Source organism: Nymphaea colorata, chromosome 1 (genome assembly GCF_008831285.2).
Source record: "Nymphaea colorata isolate Beijing-Zhang1983 chromosome 1, ASM883128v2, whole genome shotgun sequence".
Classification (NCBI taxonomy): domain Eukaryota; kingdom Viridiplantae; phylum Streptophyta; class Magnoliopsida; order Nymphaeales; family Nymphaeaceae; genus Nymphaea; species Nymphaea colorata.
Window position 1 is genome coordinate 33,451,891 of NC_045138.2, and position 20,852 is coordinate 33,472,742.

A 20,852-nucleotide genomic window follows, 5' to 3' on the forward strand; every position below is an offset into this window, starting at 1 on the left:
TTTTCAAAATGAAAACATGTTCTTGAAGTGCGTGTTCTAGAGGCATGGATTTAAAGATCAAAATACTCGTGTTCTTAAACACTGTTGGACAAGGACAGCAAGTCAAATGCTGCTAATGTTCGCCTAATCAAGTGCTTTATTTTTCTTCTTTTAATTTTCGGGGAAGATTCTCCTTCGGTCTTTTGTCGTCAGTAGGAGACTAAATTCTTTCCTTTTTGACTATTGAAGAAAGAAAAATGGTTTCTTGACATATTTTGAAAATGGGTTGATCAGTCTTGAAACGGTTTGGGGTAGTGGGAGCAAGTAGCGGATGTCACAAGAGCAGTCGTGGTCGACTCTTGCGGGTATCTGTAGTCTCGTCTCTAGTTCAAAAAAGGATCTAACGAAACCAGTCAGAGACGGTCAGATTGTTCCTCTTTCTTTGCGAAAATTTTATACAGTATCCACATGTTCCAGATGATTGAATACTTACAAATTCCAGATGAGTGAAGCGTCGTATGTGTAATAAGCATCTCACTACTGCCAAAAATTTTGAATGGTTTAATACTCTAGAGGTAGTACAAAAGTCTATTACAAAGTCAAAATTTGTGCTGAATCTCGTCCATGAAATTGCTTGTTTACAGCGAAGATGGTCAAATACGGTTCGTAATTTCGAATACCAGGCCAAAACAAATCCATGGAAATTCTTAGGTAGGGAAGTTCAAAGTTTCAAACCTTCTCACCAAATAAAAAAGGACAACAGTGAGGGGATTCTCCATTTCTCCCGGTTGTAGAAACAAATACAGTACATCTAAATCAGCCACTAAAGAAAACCAAAAAAATTAGTGCCACCTCCATGAAAATTGGAACAAAGGCGAAAGCTGTACTATAAACAGTTAACGAAGAATTACAGCAAATGCCTTTCAAGTCCAGATCATCGAAGGTGAAGGTCCTCAGTGCGCGCTCTTCCATCTATTTGCCTCATTTTTTCCTGCTTCCCAGCATAACGAACCTCCATGGTCGAGCCCTTTTTCCTGTGAATAAATGCTTCTACAATCCGACTCTATACAAGCTGAAGGGTGAACAAAGTAATTTCAACCAAAGTTACATCAAGCACCTATCTTCCGTATTTGCTCAAGTGGCTGGTCGCAGTTTTATTGGTCTACTCCGTTCTAAAGAATGAGGTGAAATGTATAGGAGAGTTGTGTTCACAAGTTTATCGAGCTTCCAACACTGTTACTGTCAGTTCACTGCCTGTGTATGTCTTAGGATCGCTTTCTATGGAAGATGAACTCGCTTCCAAAAGTTTGCCTCGGTAAGAATAGGCTGGCTGTTTCGGTTTAGGCAACACTGCCAAATCACTGCTCAGCATAAGAACAATGGAGGACATAGTGGGGCGGTCTGCTGCATCTGTTTGAACACAGAGAAGACCCACGTTGATGCACTTCATCAACTGATCTATGTGGCACAAATTGTCTAGTATTGGATCAAGCAATTCCACCCCCCTTTCTTCATTCCACAGTTTCCATGCCTGCACAGAATCAATTCACCAGCAGCTCAAAGGTCATAACCATAAATTATTCCTACAACATCAATTAAACAGGATGCACATCGTGTGGACAGACAGCACCAACTTTCCTGGAATGATGGTGAAAACTGATGGCTCGCAGACCCAATTCTATCATTCCTATTCTCATCCATTCATGCTCTACTGATAAATAATTCTACCAAGTGACTTTTTCTACTAAGTCTGTACTTGAATCATCCGCTTTCAGAAGAAAAGGACAAAATTATGACAATTCATATGACGAAATCCACTACATGCAAATTTAGATCACGACTATGGGGTCTAATTTGATAAAAACAACCAGAATAACAGCAGATATGGCCAACGGGAGGGGGAGCAAGGTTACCAACATGTCCAAGAAGATTAAGGGAGTACTCCACATTATGGAAGGTTGTCATCTTCTGCCCACTCACTATCTCCAGAACTATGACCCCAAAGCTGAAGACATCAGATTTGGTGGAGTAGCGACCTTCCATGGCATATTCTGGAGGCATGTACCCACTGCATTTGAATTATAGACATGCATCCTTCAAATAAGAAAACTTTTAACAGGTATTGCATTATCATAGCACAACAAATGAACATTTAGCTTATGCATACACTTTTATGCAAGTTCTGCTATTTGATTTTAGTAGTCAAAGTAGTTTTTCACTTAATGCTTGCAGTTTGCGACTAAATCAGATCATCATGATAAGATGGCTAGAGCTTGATATTCCTGAAACAGTTACAACGTCTCTGACCTACTTGGATGTGTCACACAAGTGCAGGTGCAACGTGTAGATGTATATATACGTATATGTACACAGTCATAGACAATAAAACTAAAGATTAAAAGGTTATCAATCTATCACTAATTCTATGAAAAAGAAAGCAAATTTTGTCAGTTGGACATGTTGACTCAGGTGTGGCAGCCTCTTTGAAGAGTATTTTGTCAGTTGGACATGTTGACTCAGGTGTGGCAGCCTCTTTGAAGAGTCTGTGTTACTTGGACAGACAAAATGACATATGCTTTAACATGATCTTATAGTTGACACAACCTAATCATTTTAACACGGGCTCATAGTTGATAATCCTAAGTCGTTTACTTGTTAGAAAACATCTGTTGCTAGGGATGCCTTTAACGAATAGATGTGTTTCCAGAGCAATCAAAAAATTATTTAGTTATCTGACATGAATTTAATATACACCTGCTCAGAATGGTCAGAAGTGCTCTGCAACACCTCATCAGATAAATTGACTTGAGCAATTCACGCAAAATGACATCATCATTTTTTGTACATGGGGTGGATGTCGTTACTAAGTTACTACAATGCCAAAGCAAAAGAGACTTTTTGAATGAATATGGGAGGGTTACCATGAGAAATTGTAGATTACGGCTACAGCAACAGACCTCAGACAGCATGTCGCTTTTGGCCAGTATTAAGGACATTTTGAATCAGTGATGACTCTCCCTTGAAAATTAAAGTTAAATAAATGAATATTGCCTGTCCTAATTTATTAATAGTTACATGCAACTACCCTTTTGCAGAGTTAAATACAGAAGATAAATTCCTTTATGGCCATTGTTTTTTGCGGATACAGACAAATCCATACCCATATGCGCACAAACACATACATTACATATTGGCATGAGAGGGAGAGGGAGAGCTCTTACAAGGTCCCCACTACTCTGTGGGTATTCACTTGAGTGTGGTCACCAGAAAATGCTCTGGCTAGGCCAAAGTCTGAAATTTTTGGGTTCAAAGCACCATCAAGCAGAATGTTGCCGGTTTTGAGGTCCCTGTGTATCACTTTGAGGCGTGATTCTTGGTGGAGATATTGAAGTCCCCGAGCAATCCCAACCATGATCTCAAAGCGTTTCTCCCAAACCAACTGCGTGCTCAGAGTTGGATCTGCAAACAATTTTTAATTGAAAAGTTAAACAGGACACATACAATTCTGCAAAAGATGGTAAAATTCTCCTGGCTAGGGGTGTAGGACTACGAAACTGTCAAGTTAAAGAGTTTGTACCATGCACAAACTGGTGGACTCTCTCTCTCTCAACTGCAGATGTGTTTAATTATTATTTATTTAGGATCCACGTGCCATATAATTCAGAAAATACTTCTTCGTATCATTGCATGCTGTAAGCTGCTACAACTACATTTGCCAAACTTACAACTAGTTGCCATCAGAAAGATAGAAAGGACAAATTGTAGAGTGATAGACAAACCAAAAAGAAATTTGTCCAAGCTTTTGTTGGGCATGTATTCATAGATCAATATCCTCTCTTCTCTTTCAACGCAGCACCCTAAAAGCTGAACCAGATTTTTATGCTGAAGCTTGGCTATTAACTTGACTTCATTCATAAATTCCTCATAGCCTTGTTTTGAGCCCTGAGATAGCCTCTTCACTGCCACATCCTGCTCCCCTGGTAGTGTACCCTTCAGAACATATAAACTTCCATATCAGTTAAGAATTTATGTTCATGCATGAATCAAACAAAAAAATCAGAGACTGGATGCCTTGGGTGACAACTAACTTGGCTGACTTAAGTTGGTATAGCAGTAGCACCTTTGGCATAATCAAGAGTCGGTGTGATGACAACTTATTAGTCCCTGATGAATGCCACCACGCATTCCATGCTGACATGTCTAAGAAACAAATTTTGGAGTGATTCCCAAGCATGACCAAGTTCTTTTAGTACTTGTCTAAGGATTCATTTTTGACAGAAAAACCTACAGAGTGACATGGTCAAACCAAGTTTCCAAGTGACAGCTTGCTGGCATGGAATTAATCAATCAAGTTATACAACATCCAGAATAATAAAAGGATCCAGATAATGTCTAAGCAAAACCAAGAGATAGGTATTGACAACATATGATAGGATCAGATTTTGTCTGTATCCAGACAATATATGCATGATCTGGTATATTCACATTGACACATACACACACATATACGAAGGGAGAGGTGATTCCTTACTTTATAAACAGGACCAAAGCCCCCTTGTCCAAGCTTGTTTGATTCAGAAAAGTTGTTGGTTATTTCCATGATAACTCCTAGCTTAAACAGTGGCAACTCAGGATCATCACTTTCATTTGCTCCTTTTCCAAGATAAATCGTCTCAGAGTGATATCTTTCTTGAGCAGCTGCATCCATTTCACACATCGAAAACATGTATTAAAGCACAAACATAGGACATCATTATTTTAAAGCACATACATAGGATATCATGATATTTTAAAAATCTGAAAATTCAAACCCCAGCGGGCCATCCCCTAGGTCCCACACTTTCTGAAAAAAGTGAAAATATTTTAAAAATAAAATTCAAATATAGAGCACATGCATGTGATCCTAACATAATGAACATCTTTCCTTATCTAAGCCAGTTTGCTTCCATCATGTGGAAGGAACAGGATTCTTCAAGCCACACACTAGATAAAGTGGGTCCAAATTTTTGCCGAATCTACTTACTTTTGACCTTTCTATAAGTCCATTATGGTTTTAGCCTTTTAGATGGGCATGGCATTCAAAGCTTAAGCGCCATTTTTATCAGAAGAAATGAGAAATAAATCCTGACCTGATTGTTTCCTTCTCCACCTCCAGAAACAGTAAGTCCCTACAACCGCACACAGAACCGCAACTAAGGTACTCGGTAAGATGATTATGAGCTGTGAGGCTTTCTTCCCTGCACCTGCACTAAGAAGGTAATACGTTTTGATAACTACCTTGCTTACATATTACTTGTATACAAAAAAGAGACCGAACGAATAACATGAATCTTCTATGAGAATATAGAGATGGGAAATCTCAATTATTGATCCCAGGAAGTAAGCTCATTGGGGCTTGTTACTTAAAGTTTCAGGGGAAACAAAGGCAAGGGTCAAAAATATTTTGTACCATTCAAAGCCAAAGACGAGCTAACATTAGAGATTAGACAACAGCCATTTTATTACACTAACAGGACAATTAATCCGCATAATGACAATAATTAGAAGATGGGGGATTCCCACTTGATTCTCAGATGGAATCATGGGACCGTTCCAGAAAACTTTGACTTTCCAGTTGTAAGCAGGAGTCAGGCAGACTTCGACCAGATCTGCGAAAGAAGTGGACATCGCTGTTGAACTCTTGACCTCAGTTCAACCAGAAGGTCACTTGGGTCAACCAACCATGCAGATGGATAGAACAGATTTGTTTCTAACTCCAAAGAAACTGTCACGCCGATCTATGGGAAATACTGGAAGTTCCCGGCCTCCTCTCGGGTAAGTAATACATAATTACCGACTAATATTTGAAGATTTTTCAGACAGCTGCTTAAATTTAATAATAGTCATCATCATCTCCATCTTCAAAAATACGCTTGACTTGATCCTAGAACTTCAACCATGTCTCAGAGCCTAAGCTAGTCTCTATTGAGCACAATTTTACCATAAAAATTGGAGGAAACCACCATACGTCATGGCTTTAGTTCGCCGGATACCTATTCTTCATCCCACATGCATGCTTACCGGAATCCCCTGTCTCGGTCAAGAAAATGAACCCATCCAGATGGCTACATAGAACAAACATCACCCCACGGAGAGCCTAACGAAGCAGATTTAGTTGCAGGGAAAGAAAAATCCACAGAGAAACAGGATACACCAGTTACAAATTAAGCTTGATCCTGATCCGAATTCTTTGTCTATTTTTTGGTTCTCAAGGTTTGGTCTCAATCGCAAATAAGGGGGCGCAGCACATCGGGAAGGTACTCATCATTCGGAGGAGGAGGAGAAAAAGGTTACCTATCTATACCCGTTTCCCGAGAAACCTCAGATCTTTGGAACTAAAGCGATGCAGAACGTGGAGCAGCATCGAACGGCAAAGAAAGAAGAGAGAGAGTCCCTTACCAGTCGAGGAGGTCCCGTTGGTAATTGTCGAGTTGGTATCTTGTGAAGGAAGGGGAACATCGAGGACCTGTCCGGCGAGGACAGAGGCGGTGTTGCTTACGTTGTTGAGCTTCTCCAATTGGGTCATAGTGACGTTGTACTCGGCGGCGATTCTCCTCAGAGTGTCGTTCTTCTCCACGACGAGTGCATAATGCGTCACCGGAGAGCCATCGACGCGGTCGCAGCTGCAGGGCAACGGAATCCGCAACACCTGGCCCGTATTCGTCTTGGAGGGATCGCTGCTGCCGCTGACGGCCGCGAGGGACTTGGCATCGACGAGCCTCGAGAAGACGCTGGTAGCAATATAGTCGAGAGTATCGCCTGGCTTGACGATGTACACGGGGCTCTTGTCGGAGGTGCCGATGCCGTCCTGACATCGGCAGGTGATGGGGACCTTGATCGTCTGTTGGGCGGAGACCGCGTGGGTTTGGGGCGTGGTCGAAGCGAGGGAGTTACGCGGAAGGAGGTCAGTGAACGAATCTATTTGAAACCGGGACGAGATCTCCTGGAGTGTGGTCGCATTCAGAGGTCTGTAACCCACCAGAGCCGTGCAGGTTCCGGCGGTGGCGCACCGGAATCCCAACCCCTGGACCGTGACCGCAGACATGCTGAATCCCAACCACTCGACCACGATCACAAACAAGAAGACGAGCAACACTACCTCTGATCGCAGAACCGGCAGCTTCACCATCTCTTTTCTTGTATCTCTTCTAATCATGGCATCCTAGAGCAGGCGTTTCAAGTCTGATTCAGACCCATGATATGTCGAGCCGCCAGGAGAGACGGCCGCAGTGACGGCGCTTGGCACGCAACTGCTAGAAACACCAATCGAGGGGCGTTTTTTCTCCGGCTTTTTACCAAGTCAAGTCGTCCAAGAACAATTTACTTGAAAGACTATTCGCGCATCCAAACAAGCTAAACATATGAGATGGGAGGCACGCAGCCTCGTTTCACATCAAGTGCAATCACCACTTGCAAGAGGGTGAAAATTGATCCCATGTATGAGGTAATACAAAGATAACAAAAAACATGGTAATAGTATCAGAAATCTGTAGTTGCTGCGAAGACCTTGCATTAGAAGTCACTGATCACTATTTCCGATGCATGCCAACATGCCAAAGTACTATTGGAGAACCACAAACTGGTTGCAATTATATCAGGAATTTCAATTTGTCAGGCTTTTGCTTGAATTGTCATCTTGTAGATTTTCGGGACAAAAAGGCTTACAACCTACAACTTACCAAATGAGGCAGCCTCGAAGTGGCATAAAATCAATTATATCAGGAATTCCAATTTGTCAATCTTAGAAAATTTATCCTGTTAATTTGACTCAGGATCAGATCACAAGATGGAGCACGTTGCATCGTGCTTTAACAGTTTGACGCTGATGATATTACTCCATTAACAGGCTCTTTATTTTCCTCGTGGCCGCCTTCTGCGGTTCACCATCTCGTCGACGTTGGGTGGTGGCTTTTCAACTTGGGTGCTGTTCATGATTACATGGGAGAGCAATTTGTCACGCGTGGTAAGTTTTCCTGATCATAACCGAGAAGGTGCTGAAAGAAAGGTGCCGAACCTGGTTTCTGCCCTAAATTGGGTTCGGCAGCAATCAGCGGTGGTCAAGTTGATCAGCCTAAAAGCATTCGGCAAGTTGCTCTACCAAAAAACCACTTTAAATTTGGGTTACTTCCCTCCCAATTCATGAGAGCAATAGCACAAATTTGAATATGAATCCTTCGGTTGAATCATAATGCCCCCAAATTCTCTATTCTTGTTTTTGGAGTTTGCACAATAAAAGGCGCACCTATCACTACCGCCCCTACCATCTGCCAAACAAACTACGACATAAAATATGTCTATCTTGAAGACGAGCTTTCATGATTTGCAGCAGTTGGTCCACCTCGACCAACGTCCACCCATTCTTAGTTGGAAGTTGGAAGGTGGTCCTTGTGGTTTTTTGTGCATTTTACCGAATCTTTCCAATAGAAAGTCTTTCCAATAGCAAGCCATTTTGGCTTCGGCCCAGCTGAACAACAAGAACCGTGCTCATATATTAACCATTTACTCTTGTTTATTGAGAAGGTTATGATTAATGCACGACAGACTCCCAAGCACATCTTATGGTGTTCTAATTTTTTTTTTTCCAATATAGCTGCGTAAGTAGACGCAAAATGTGAAAACATATAAATTTTTAAAAAAATAATGAAAAACTGACATAATCATGCTATGCTTTTCAAAGTAAAAACATGCTCTTGAAGCACGTATTTAAAGAACACACAGTATTCGTTTTCTTAAACACTTCCTTGGGCAACAGCAGCACGTCAAATGCTGCTATGTTTGCCTAATCAAGTTGCTTCATTTTTCTTTTTTAAATTTATGGGGAAAAGAGACTAAAATTTTCTTTTCGACTATTGAAGAAAGGAAAATGGTTTCTTAACACTTTTCAAAAATGGGTTGATGTGTCTGTCTTGAAATGGGATGGTGTAGCGGAAGGCAATAGCGGCTGTCACAAAAGCAGCCGTGGTTCGGCTCTTGCAGGTGCCAAAAAAGGATCTGACGGAAGATATTAAGGTGGAAAACAGTCATAGATGGTCAGATTTTTCGTATCTTTCTTTTCCAAAACTTTGAACAGTATCCATGTGTTCCATATGATTGAATACTTACCAATCCAGATGAGTGAAGTGTCGTATGTGTAATGAGCAGCTCACTGCTGCCAAAAATTTTTGAATGATTGAATATTCTAAAGGCAGTACATACAATGTCAAATTTCTGCTGAAGTCGAGCTGCTCGTCTATGAAATTGCATGTTTACAGCAAGATGGTTTAAGTACGGTTCGGAATTCGAAGATCAGGCCAAAACAAATCCATTGAAACTCTTGGGCAGGGAAGAGCAAATAAGATTTAAGCTCCAAAACTCTCTCTCACTCTCTCTCTCTCTCTCTCTCTCACTCATTTTATAACTTGGTGATATTTGGTCACCGTTTCCTTAATATACTTTCCATTTTGTTGACCCTCTTTCACACATACATGCGCGTTCATGTGCTCAAGTTGGCAATAAACAAAATTTATTTCAACTTTCTTAAGGTCGCATTCTCATTAGAAGTTTAAAGGTTCAAACCTTCCCACCAAATAAAAAGGACAACAGTGGGGGGATTCTCCAGGTTGTAGAAACAAATACATTACATGCATAGACCTAAATCAGCCACTAAGGCAACAAAAAAATTAGTCCCACCGCCATGAAAATTGGAACAAAGGCGAAAGCTGTACTATAAACAGTTAACGAAGAATTACGGCAAACGCCCTCCAAGTCCACAGCATCGAAGGTGGAGGTTCTAAGTGCGCGCTCGTCCATCTATTTGCCTCATCTTTTCCTGCTTTCCAGCGTAACGGACCGCCTGGGTGGAGCCCTTTTTTCTGTGCATAAATGCTTCTACAGTCTGGCTCTATGCAAGCTAAAAGGTGAAACAAAGTCATTTCAACCCAAATTACATCAAGCACCTATCTTCTGTATTTGCTCAAGTGGTCACAGTTTTATTGGTCTAGCTCGTTCTAAAGAGCGAGAAATGAATAGGAGAGTTCTGTTCACAAGTTTATCGGGCTTCCAACACTGTAACTGTGAGTCCACTGCCTGTGTATGATTTAGGGTCGCTTTCTATAGAAGATGAACTCGCTTCTAAAAGTTTGCCTCGGTAAGAATAGGCTGGCTGTTTCGGTTCAGGCAGGACAGCCGAATCATTGCTCAGCATAAGAACAATGGAAGGCACAGTGGGGCGGTCCGCTGCATCTGCTTGAACACAGAGAAGACCCACGTTGATGCACTTCATCACCTGATCTATGTGGCACGAATTGTCTAGTGTTGGGTCAAGCAATTCCACCACCCTTTCCTCATTCCACAGTTTCCATGCCTGCACAGCACCAATTCACCAGCAGCTCAAGGCCATCAGCCGTAAATTACTCCTAAAACATCAATTAAACGAGATGCACATCGTGTGCATTGTCAAGCATTTTTGTGAAACCGCCAGACAGCACCATCTTTCCTGGACTCTAAACCTACCAACAATAACATCGTGGAATGATGGTGTACACTGATGGCTCACAGACCCAATTCTATCATTCCTATTCTCATTCCTTCATGCTCTACTGAGACTTCTACCAAGTCTGTATTCGAATCATCTGCTTTCAAAAGAAAAAGACAAAATTTTGACAATTCATATGACAAAATCCACTAAATACAAATTTAGATCACGTCTTGACAAAAATAACCATAATGAGATCTGAGAGGAGGTATAAGAAGTAGAATAATTTAGTCATTATTTAATGACAGCAGCTACGGTCATGGGGAAGGGAAGCAAGGTTACCAACATGTCCGAGAAGATTGAGGGAGTACTCCACATTGTGGAAGGTAGTCATCTTCTGCCCACTCACTATCTCCAGAACTATGACCCCAAAGCTGAAGACATCAGATTTGGTGGAGTAGCGACCTTCCATGGCATATTCTGGAGGCATGTACCCACTGCATTTTAAATTATAGACATGCATTCTTCAAATAAGCAAACTTTTAGCAGCTTTTACACTATCGTAGCACTTATTGTTTTCTTTGACACCACATTTAGTTCTCATACATTTTTATGCAAGTTTTGCTATTTGATTTATTAATGCTTGCAAGTTGTGACTAAATCACTTCATCATGATGAGATGGCTAAAGCTTGATGTTCCTGAAACGTCTTGGACTTACTTGGACGTGTCACACAAGTGCAGATGCAAGTGTAATGCGTAGACGTATATATACATATCTATGTACAGACCACAGAGAAAAACTAACAATTAAAAAGTTATTATTCCATCAATAGTTCTATGAAAAGGAAAGCGAATTTTGTCAGTTGCTGCAATCAAGCTGCATTCAGGACACACCTAAGACATGCTGACTCAGGTGCGGCAGCCTCTTTGAGAGTCTGTGTAACTTGGACGGACAAAAAGACATATGTTTTAACATGAACTTATAATTGATACAACCTAATAAATTTAACATGAACTCAAAGTTGATAATCCTAAAAACATCTGTTGCAAGAGATGCCTTCAACAACTAAATGTGTTTCCAAAGCGATCAAAAAACTATCTAGTTATCTAACATCAAAGTTTAATATACACCTGCTCAGAATGGTCAGAAATGCTCTGCAACACTTCATCAGATAAAATGGCTTAAGAAATTCAAGCAAAATGACCATTTCAATTTTGTGCATGGGGTGGATGTCCTACAATGCTGAAGCAAAAGAGACCTTTTGAATGGACATGGGAGGGGTAACGTGAGAAATTGTACATTATAGAGACAGAAACAGGCCTCAGAGAGCATGTAGCTTTTGGCGCCTGTATGCAGGACATTTTGACCGAGGGATGATTCCCCCTTGAAAATTAAATTTAAATAAATGATAATTGCCTGTTCTAATTTATTAATAGTTATATGCAACTACCCATTTGTAGAGTTAAATACAGAAGCTAAATTTCAGCCACTATTTTTTGTGCATACAAACAGATCCATACCCATATGCGCACACACACATTGTTAGCCTGCGGCTAACAAAGAAATCAACTCACGCACTCTTCTCCTGTGAAAGCCCAGCCTCCACTGAAAATCCACTAATTCATTCGTAATTAGGGTTAACGACTAAAACACTTTAAGTACTACTTAGCTTGGGGCGGATCATCGACTCCTAATATCCACCCGATCCAACTACTAACATGCGACTCCTTATTTATTTGGACCCATAACCCACCGGGTCCAACCCTTAACAGACATACATATAAACATTGACATGACAACAAAAGAGAGGGAGAGAGAGAGAGAGAGAGAGAGAGAGAGAGAGTTCTTACTAGGTTCCGACCACTCTGTGGGTATTCACTTGAGTGTGATCACCAGCAAGTGCTCTGGCTAGGCCAAAGTCTGAAATTTTTGGGTTCAAAGAACCATCAAGCAGAATGTTGCTGGTTTTGAGGTCCCTGTGTATCACTTTGAGGCATGACTCTTGGTGGAGATATTGAAGTCCCCGAGCAATCCCTACCATGATCTCAAAGCGTTTCTCCCAAACCAACTGCTTGCTCAGAGTTGGATCTGCAATCAATTTTTAATTGAAAAGTAAAATAGGAACAATACAGTTCTGCAAATGATAAAACTCTACTGGCTAGAGGTGTAGGACTACAAGACTGTCAAATTAAGGAAGTCAACAGTTTAGTACCATGCATAAACTGGTGGACTCTCTCTCTCTCGCTCGACAGCAGATATGTTTTATTATTTATTTAGGATCCACAGGCCATATAATTCAAACAATAGTTCTTTGTTTCATGCTGTAAGCCACCTCAACTACATTTGCAAAACTTACAACTAGTTGCCATCAGAAAGCTAGAAAGGATAAATAATAGAGTCATAGACAAACCAAAAAGAAATTTGTCCAAGCTTTTGTTGGGCATGTACTCATAGATCAATATCCTCTCTTCTCTTTCAACGCAGCAACCTAAAAGCTGAACCAGATTTTTATGCTGAAGCTTTGCTATAAGCTTGACTTCATTCATGAATTCCTCATAGCCTTGTTTTGAGCCCTGAGATAGCCTCTTCACTGCCACATCCTGCTCCCCTGCTAGCGTACCCTTCAGAACATATAAACTTCCATATTAGTTAACCATTTCTGTTCATGCATGAACCAAACAAGCAATCACAGACTGGATAAACTGGTAATAACTAACTTGGCTGAGTTATGTTGGCGTAGCACTAGCACCCTTGGCACAACCAAGACTCTGTGTTATGACAACTTATTAGTCCCTGATGAATGCCATCAAGCATTTCACGTTGGCATGCTTAAGAAACAAATCTGGGAATGATTCCCAAGCATGTCCAAGCTTCTTTTAGTAGTTTTGTCTAAGGGATGATTTTTGACAAAAAAACCTACAGAATGACATAGTCAAACCAAGTTTCCAAGTGATAGCTTACTGGCATGGAATGAATGAATCAAGTTATACAACATCCAGAATAATAAAAGAATCCAGATAATGTCTAAGCAAAACCAAGTGATAGGATGGCAGCATAGAACTAGTTAATCAAGTGAAAACGGTTTCCAAAACAATTTGGAGCACGTCGCAATGCAGCTTCAAATATGGTTGTGCTGTTTTAAAATCGAACTGAACCAATTCTAGCACACTCAATAACCATGCTTCTGAACTGATGGTATCTACCTACAGAACAAGGTACGGAATACACATGATAGGCTCCGATCAGGTCTGAATCAGGAGAATATATGCATAATCTTGTATATTCACATCTACACAACACACACACACATATATACGAAGGGAGAGATGATTCCTTACTTTATAAACAGGACCAAAGCCCCCTTGTCCAAGCTTATTTGATTCAGAAAAGCTGTTGGTTATTTCCATGATAACTCCTAATTTAAACAGTGGTAACTCAGGGTCGTCACTTTCATTTGCTCCTTTTCCAAGATAAATTGCATCAGAGTGATATCTTTCTTGAGCAGCTGCATCCGTTTCACAAATCAAAAACATGAATTAAAACACAAAACACAAACATACAACATCATTATTTGAAAGCACAAAATAGGATACCATGGTATTTTAAAGATATGAAAATTCAAACCCCAGGGGCAGCCCCAAGGTCCCGCACTTTCTGAAAAAAGTGAAAATATTTTAAAAATAAAATTCAAATATAGAGCATATGCATGTGGTCCTACATATTTAGGACTAGACGAAGGTACAACACTATCTCTCACACCATGCCATAGACATTGAACGAAGAATGAACAGAATACAAAAGAACAGGAGGAAAAAGGCCAGCTAGTCTTTAGAAAGGTCAGGGAAATGAACATAAAAGTTTTGCATAACTTGCATGTAACAGAGTGGCCTAGTCTCCTTAAAATTGGTTAAGTAGGTCTCAACATTAAATAGATGAAATAAGAAAGAGGTAATGGGCAATTCCACTTTTAGTCGAGTATTCCTTTGTAAGGGTTTCCTGTCCCTCTACTTACGTTAAAATCATGTTGAATATATGGCATGAAGGCTCCATTTAGATGGAATTCCTAGGTTATTGCTTGTTGGAATGTAAACATCCAATTTGATTCTTTTGTTCTTTGTTCTGACAATTCCTAACATAATGAAGATCATTCTTATCTAGGCCTCCTTGCACCTGTCGTCAATGGGGGGAACCGGACCATTCAAGCCACACACTAGATAAAGTAGGTCCGACATTTTGCCCAATCCACTAACTTTTGACTTTTCTAGAAGTTCATTATAGCTTTAGATGGAAGCACCACTTTTATCAGAAGAAATGAAAAAAAATGCTGACCTGATGTTTTCCTTTTCCACCTCCAGAAACAGTAAGTCCCAACAGCCGCACACAGAACCACGACTAAGGTACATGATAAGATGATTATGAGCTGTGAGTTTTTCTTCCCTGCACCTGCATTAAGAAGGTAATACGTTTTGATGACTTCCGTCTTTCATATTACTTGGAGCACGTCTTGTCTTACACAGCAAAGGCCTGACTGAGTAACATGAAATTTCGACGAGCATATAGAAATAGGAAATGTCGATCATTGATCCCAGGTAGTAAGATCACTGTGGCTTGTTACTTATAGCTTCATAAGAAACAAAGGCATGAGTTACATATTTTGTTCCATTCAAAGCGAAAGACGAGCAATTCATTTGTTAAAATAAACATAACATTAGACAATAGCCCTTTCTCTACACTAATTAGTGAGCATAATGATAATAATTAGAAGATCGAGAGATGCCCACTTGATTTTCAGATGAGACGGTCCCAAAAACTGTCATTTGTCAGTTGTGAGCAGAACGCTGCAGGAGTCGGGCAGACTTCCACCGGATCATGCTAAAGAAGTGGGCTTCAACTCTTGACCTCACCAGAAGGTCATTTGGGCCAACCAACCTTGCAGATGAATAGTGCAGTTGTGTTTCCAACTCATAAGAGACTTACGACTCCGTGGAACAGAGTGGAAGTTCCCGGCCTCTTCTCGAGTATGTAATACAGAATGACCGACTAGTATTTAAGATTTTTCAAATAGCTGCCTAAATTCATAAATAATAATACTAATAAAATAAATATTATTATAATAATCTCTAAACATCTACTTGACTTGATCCTAGAACCTCAACCATGTCTCAGAGCCTAAGCCAGTCTTAATTGAGCATAATTTCACCATAAACATAGGAGAAAATTAAGTAGCCGGAAAAAAACCACGATCTGTCACAGATTTAGTTCGCCGGAGACCCATTTTTCATCCCGCTTCAAGGATTACAGAAACCCTTGTCTCGCTCAGGAAAATGAACCTTTTGGATGGCCACTCAGAATGAACATCACGAAGGAAAACCTAACTAGTAGATTAAAGATTCAGTTCCATGGACCGACAAATCCACAGAGAAACAGGATACACCAGTAACAGATTAAGATTGATCTTAAACCAAGTTCTTGGCCCCTTTTTTTCACCTCTTCTAGCTCTCAAGGGTTGATCTCAATCACAAAGAAGGGGGTACAGCACATAGGGAAGGTACCCATCATTCCGAGGGGGCGAAGGAGGAGGGAAAAGGCTTCCTATCTGTACCCATTTTCCATAACAACCTCAGCCCGACGACTGTTGGAACTAAGGCGGTGCAGAACATGAAGCCGCATCAAGCTATAAAGAAAGAAGAGATAGAGAGTGCCTTACCAGTAGGGGAGGTCCCGTTGGTAATTGTCGAGTTGGCATCTTGTGAAGGAAGAGGAAGAGGGACATCGAGGACCTGTCCGGCGACGATAGGGGCGTTGCTGCTCACGTTGTTGAGGTTCTCTAATTGGGCCATAGTGACGTGATACTCATCGGCGATGCTCCTCAGAGTGTCGTTCTTCTTCACGACGAGAGCATAATGCGTCACCTGAGAGCCATCGACGCGGTCGCAGCTGCAGGGCAGCGGAATCGACAGCACCTGGCCGGGGCTCGTCTTGGAGAGATCGTTGCTGCCGCTGACGGCCGCGATGGACTTGGGATCGACGAGCCTCGCGAAGACGCTGGTAGCAATATAGTCGAGAGTATCGCCTGGCTTGACGGTGTACTTGTTGTCCGAGTGGCCGATGCCGTCCTGGCATTGGCAGGTGATGGGCACCTTGATCGTGTGTTGGGCGGAGACCGTTTGGCTTGGAGGCGTGGTCGAAAGGAGGCCAGTGTACGGATCTAATCCAAACAGGGACGAGATCTCCTTGAGGGTGGTCGCGTTCAGGGGCCTGTAACCCACCAGACCCTTGCAGGTGCCGGCGGTGGCGCACTTGAATCCCAACCCCTGGACCGTGACCGCAGATATGTTGAATCCGACCCCCTCGACCACGATCACAAACAAGTAGACGAGCGGCACTAGCTGTGGTCGCAGACCCGGCAGCTTCACCATCTCTTTCCTTCTTCCTTTCTTCTCTTGTATCTCTTCTAATCATGGGATCCTCGAGCAGGCGTTTCAAGCCTGATTCAGGCCCACGTTGGGTCGAGCCGCCTCGGGAGACGGCCGCAGTGACGGCGTTTGGATGAGAGGCGTGAACGCAACTGCTAATGACTTTTAACAACTTTAATTTGATCTGAATAAAATTTTTACAAAATATAGTTCGACTCGGGCTCAGATCACACAACATGAAGCAATTGCATTGGACGCTGATGATATTACTTCATGAACGGGCTCTTCATTTTTTCAATCAATCAATCATCATTCGCTAGAATCACGATGTCACCAAATTCTATACTCAACTTTGGAGCTTGCGCAATAAAAGCCCATCCTATCACTTTGGAGAGTGATTCCATATTCCAGCCATGCTACCCGCCAAACAGACTGCGACAAAAATACGTCTACCTTGGAGACGAAAGGGCCACCATCACCATGTGAAGCTCCGACGCCAAACCTACTCATGGTCTGATCTGCGGCAGCTGGTCCACAGGTCGATTGTTATCGTCGACTTGCGTTGGCCACTCTTGGTTGAGAGGTGGCTCTAGTGGGGACGGAGTGGCGGCTACAAAAGCACCACCCTAGTTTCTCACCCACCCACCGTTGAAGATAGGAAGCACAAACTCTACAAACATTTTGAAATTTTGGCTTTTATTTTTTTCACACCGGTAATATTTTAATCTAAATTCATGAATGTCAACTGTTTGATATTTGTGCTTTTCGGCTGGTCTTGCTATATAATATTTCAAATCATTTCATACGGAAAAAAGTTCAGTATTATTCGAATAACAGGGGATACTAACATATCCAAGGAGGTTGAGGGAGCAAAGCCTGGCACTAGGCCATACATAAATTATCGGACCATCCTAGGTGGGCCCGATAATGTTTTTCTAATATATATTTGATTATTTTTTATATATAATTATAATATTTCATTAGATTAATTATATTTATATATTATGTTATATTAAAAACATATATATTTTTAATTTAATTGAACCGGGATCTCGGGCTGAACCCCAGGCCCAGGTTTCGAGTGTTAGGCCAGCCCGAGCCTGACTCGTGCCGGGCCAGCCCGATGCCGAGACATAGAGCATACTTGTCATCCTCTTCCCGCTCAAGATCCCTAAGCCTATGACTCCTAATATGAAGACATCAGATTTGGTGGAGAAGCTGAAATTTTGTGCAACAAACAACCATACATCCTTCAGAGAAATTGAAACCACAACAGCATTTGCATCGATTTAAAATGTGCCATACGTTTCCATGAAAACTTCCGACGTTGGCTTGTCTCACTAGCAGTTGAGAGTTGTTCTGTGCTCTTAAATAGAGTATTTTACATCTTTGAATTGTAATTAAAGTAACACATCAATAATAAAATGTCTTAAATTCCATATATCCAAAAGAGCCTCATCTCTTAACCGGCCACAACTGAAAGAATGTGTTGCAACGTTTGCTTAACCTGAACTTCTAGATATACTGTGATAATCAAACCATCCAGAAGAACGTTGCTGGCTTTAAGATCTCTCTCTATTTATATCTAGATCACAATTTCTATCTCAAAGCGTTTCTCCCAATCCAACTGCTTGCTCAGAGTGGCATCTACTATGTTTCCAAAGAAAATGAGTTTTGCATACTCTGAATAAGCAGGAAATTTGTTCAATTTTAACTTCAGATTATCCTTTTTGCCAGGAATCATTCTTAAATTGTGTTTTTTCTATGTCATAGATCAAATGCTTATTTATGTTTTATAGTGTTTGATCGAGAAAGAACTGGGGACTTTATAAACATAGCATTTAAGTTTGTATTCACAAGCGTTAGACCACTCGTGAGATACGTGGGATGGCGCACATACGTGCAGATTTGTACATGCCTCGGTGAGCTGCATCTAACAAGATTGGCCGGCGATCTTGTGCAGATTTGTACATGGCATCTGTGCTACTTGTCACTAAAAAAAGAAAGGAACTTCCAATTGTGGAAACAATAATTGAAAAGACACTTAACTTTCGAACACATGCTGTAAATAAAAAAAAATGTTCAAAAATATCAATATAAGAATAAAAAAAAATTTGAAGTCCAAGTAAACACTTTGAACACATATGCCGCACCAACCTCGGCCCCTGGTTTGGCATGAATAATATTGTGCCCCTGGTTTGATATGAATAATATTATAAAAGCACTTGAATATTACATCAGATACAAATCAAAATTTAAATAATACTGCATCGCTTTTGATTTAATTTTGAACTTATAGCCAACATCCGTTTTGAAAGCCGGTTTTTAAATAATATAAAAATGTGGTTCCGATTTGTCATCCATTATTTAGATTCTGTATGAATCCAAATCAATAGTTTTTAAAAACTGGCAGAAATCTGATTAATCCACTACTGAAATGACATAAAGGGTGATAAATAGTGGACTTCTCAAAGGCATGATGACATTGTCTCATACAGGCTATTTGAGGCTTATGAGAATTCAAATGCTTCTAGTGGACAATCTGCTTGTTGGATTTCCAGTCATTGACGAAAAGAAAAAACAGATAGTAAGTTCACAGTTTTGTGATTGAAAAGGTATGCTGGAAGGAGAGCAGGAAGTAGCGGTCAAGAGCCTACCCATGGGGTCTAAAGGAGGCACCATGGAGTTCATGAATAAAGTGAGATTAATAGCAAGGCATCAACATATAAACCTGGAACAGCTTATAGGCTGCTTTGTTGAAGAGGAAGAGAAGAGAAGAGAGGATTTTGGCTTATGAATACATGCCCAACAGAAGCCTCGACATATTCCTGTTTGGTTTGTTTCTCTTGCCTCTGTTTTCATGCCTTTGTTGCAATCACATTTAGATGTTGCACTGGACATGATTTAAATGTAAAACAATGAGAATTAAGGTCAAGTAATTGGTTTCCTAAGTCAAATATTGGAAGCTGAGAAAGGCAGCAACTGACCAATACACTGAATTAAATTTCACAGATCAAACAAGTTAAGAAAACCAAAACAGGATGACATCCTTATTTATAAACAATACTAACAGATCAATGCTGTCATGTCTTGTGAATGTGAAAAAAATATAATTACGAGAACTTACATCAAATTTGAATGGTAATAGGCATATTTGAAGGTATGGGAATCTTGTATTTAACTGCCTGAATTATGTATAAAAAAGAAGCCGAACGAAGCACTTCTAATTCAAGCTAGTTCTTCTTAAACAACAAGAACGGAAGACATGCTTGGCAAAAAACCACCGTTATAGCTCAATAGCGGCGACAAAGACTACCGGTATTAGTCTATACCGGTGCATTTCTTCGACGCTATACCTACTTATAGCGATGATAGGTTCCCCCGCTAAATCGGTCTTTTACCGGTGTTGGTTGTCGCCGTTGGAAGTCTTCACCGCTGTAGACCTATAACGGTGATATATGCCACCGGTATACGTCATTAAAACTAGTCACCCAAACCAACTGAAAGTACAGCCGGTGTTATATGGAGCGCACACCCCCAATCCGCGAAGCGTGCACCACAGCCCTGGCAGACACACTAGGTGTGCACCTAAGTGCCAGCCTAACTCTCAGCTCTCTCTCTCTCTCCCTCCGTCTTGTGATTTAACACTTACACCTTTGATGCTTAAACAAATTTATCTGTTTAATAAACTATTTATGAAAAATCGACTTGACATGTTGATTTCAGCACTGACGGTACTCTTTCATACTATAGTTTGTCATTCTAATTGTGGCTTCATTGTTCGAAACCTGCAGTCCACATTATTTCCTATTTCAATTGTTCAATTTCCTTTAGCATTGAAATTATGATTATTTAAGTATGTAGAATCTTGATCAGTTACCTCTACCTCTACCTGACACTTGCACTCTTGACTTCCTAACAGGGGATAGTTTGTCATTGTAATTGCCTTCATTGTTCGAAAGC

The 20,852-nt window shown here is 40.8% G+C and overlaps 2 protein-coding genes across 6 annotated transcripts; both read right to left on the reverse strand.

Moving 5' to 3' along the window:
- Nucleotides 1–726: 726 nt before the first annotated feature.
- Nucleotides 727–7,457, reverse strand: LOC116255772 (G-type lectin S-receptor-like serine/threonine-protein kinase At4g03230). Of its 3 annotated transcripts, none has more exons than XM_031631763.2 (7): nucleotides 6,418–7,359; nucleotides 5,109–5,222; nucleotides 4,511–4,677; nucleotides 3,759–3,969; nucleotides 3,201–3,438; nucleotides 1,897–2,047; nucleotides 727–1,510 (listed from the first exon to the last, which is right to left on the reverse strand). In XM_031631763.2, exons 1-7 carry the CDS (start codon nucleotides 7,172–7,174, stop codon nucleotides 1,196–1,198), a joined length of 1,953 nt encoding a protein of 650 aa, XP_031487623.1. In that variant the 5' UTR covers nucleotides 7,175–7,359; the 3' UTR covers nucleotides 727–1,195. The 3 variants fall into 3 exon arrangements, with proteins under 3 accessions (XP_031487623.1, XP_031487640.1, XP_031487632.1); XM_031631780.2 differs by having other exon boundaries at nucleotides 5,109–5,227; nucleotides 6,418–6,979; XM_031631772.2 differs by having other exon boundaries at nucleotides 1,340–1,510; nucleotides 1,893–2,047; nucleotides 6,418–7,457.
- A 2,046-nt stretch (nucleotides 7,458–9,503) lies between these two features.
- LOC116255783 (G-type lectin S-receptor-like serine/threonine-protein kinase At4g03230) lies at nucleotides 9,504–17,245 on the reverse strand. 3 transcript variants are annotated; one of them, XM_031631792.2, is made up of 7 exons: nucleotides 16,181–17,236; nucleotides 14,803–14,916; nucleotides 13,812–13,978; nucleotides 12,884–13,094; nucleotides 12,324–12,561; nucleotides 10,818–10,968; nucleotides 9,504–10,360 (listed from the first exon to the last, which is right to left on the reverse strand). In XM_031631792.2, exons 1-7 carry the CDS (start codon nucleotides 16,890–16,892, stop codon nucleotides 10,046–10,048), a joined length of 1,908 nt encoding a protein of 635 aa, XP_031487652.1. In that variant the 5' UTR covers nucleotides 16,893–17,236; the 3' UTR covers nucleotides 9,504–10,045. The 3 variants fall into 3 exon arrangements, with proteins under 3 accessions (XP_031487652.1, XP_031487668.1, XP_031487660.1); XM_031631808.2 differs by having other exon boundaries at nucleotides 10,206–10,360; nucleotides 10,814–10,968; nucleotides 16,181–17,239; XM_031631800.2 differs by having other exon boundaries at nucleotides 10,218–10,628; nucleotides 10,814–10,968; nucleotides 16,181–17,245.
- Nucleotides 17,246–20,852: the final 3,607 nt, after the last annotated feature.

Bases quoted from the DNA above. Each gene is read 5' to 3' on its own strand.
- LOC116255772 (XM_031631763.2), bottom strand. From the start codon at position 7,174: ATGATTAGAAGAGATACAAGAAAAGAGATGGTGAAGCTGCCGGTTCTG. The intron at 2,048-3,200 runs GTAAGAGCTCTC...ATTCAAATGCAG, and splicing joins CACAGAGTAGTGGGGACCTT to TGGGTACATGCCTCCAGAAT. The intron at 1,511-1,896 runs GTTGGTAACCTT...GATTCTGTGCAG, and splicing joins CCCTTAATCTTCTTGGACAT to GCATGGAAACTGTGGAATGA.
- LOC116255783 (XM_031631792.2), bottom strand. From the start codon at position 16,892: ATGGTGAAGCTGCCGGGTCTGCGACCACAGCTAGTGCCGCTCGTCTAC. The intron at 14,917-16,180 runs GTAAGGCACTCT...TTCTTAATGCAG, and splicing joins CAACGGGACCTCCCCTACTG to GTGCAGGGAAGAAAAACTCA. The intron at 13,095-13,811 runs GTAAGGAATCAT...TATGTTCTGAAG, and splicing joins GCTTTGGTCCTGTTTATAAA to GGTACGCTAGCAGGGGAGCA.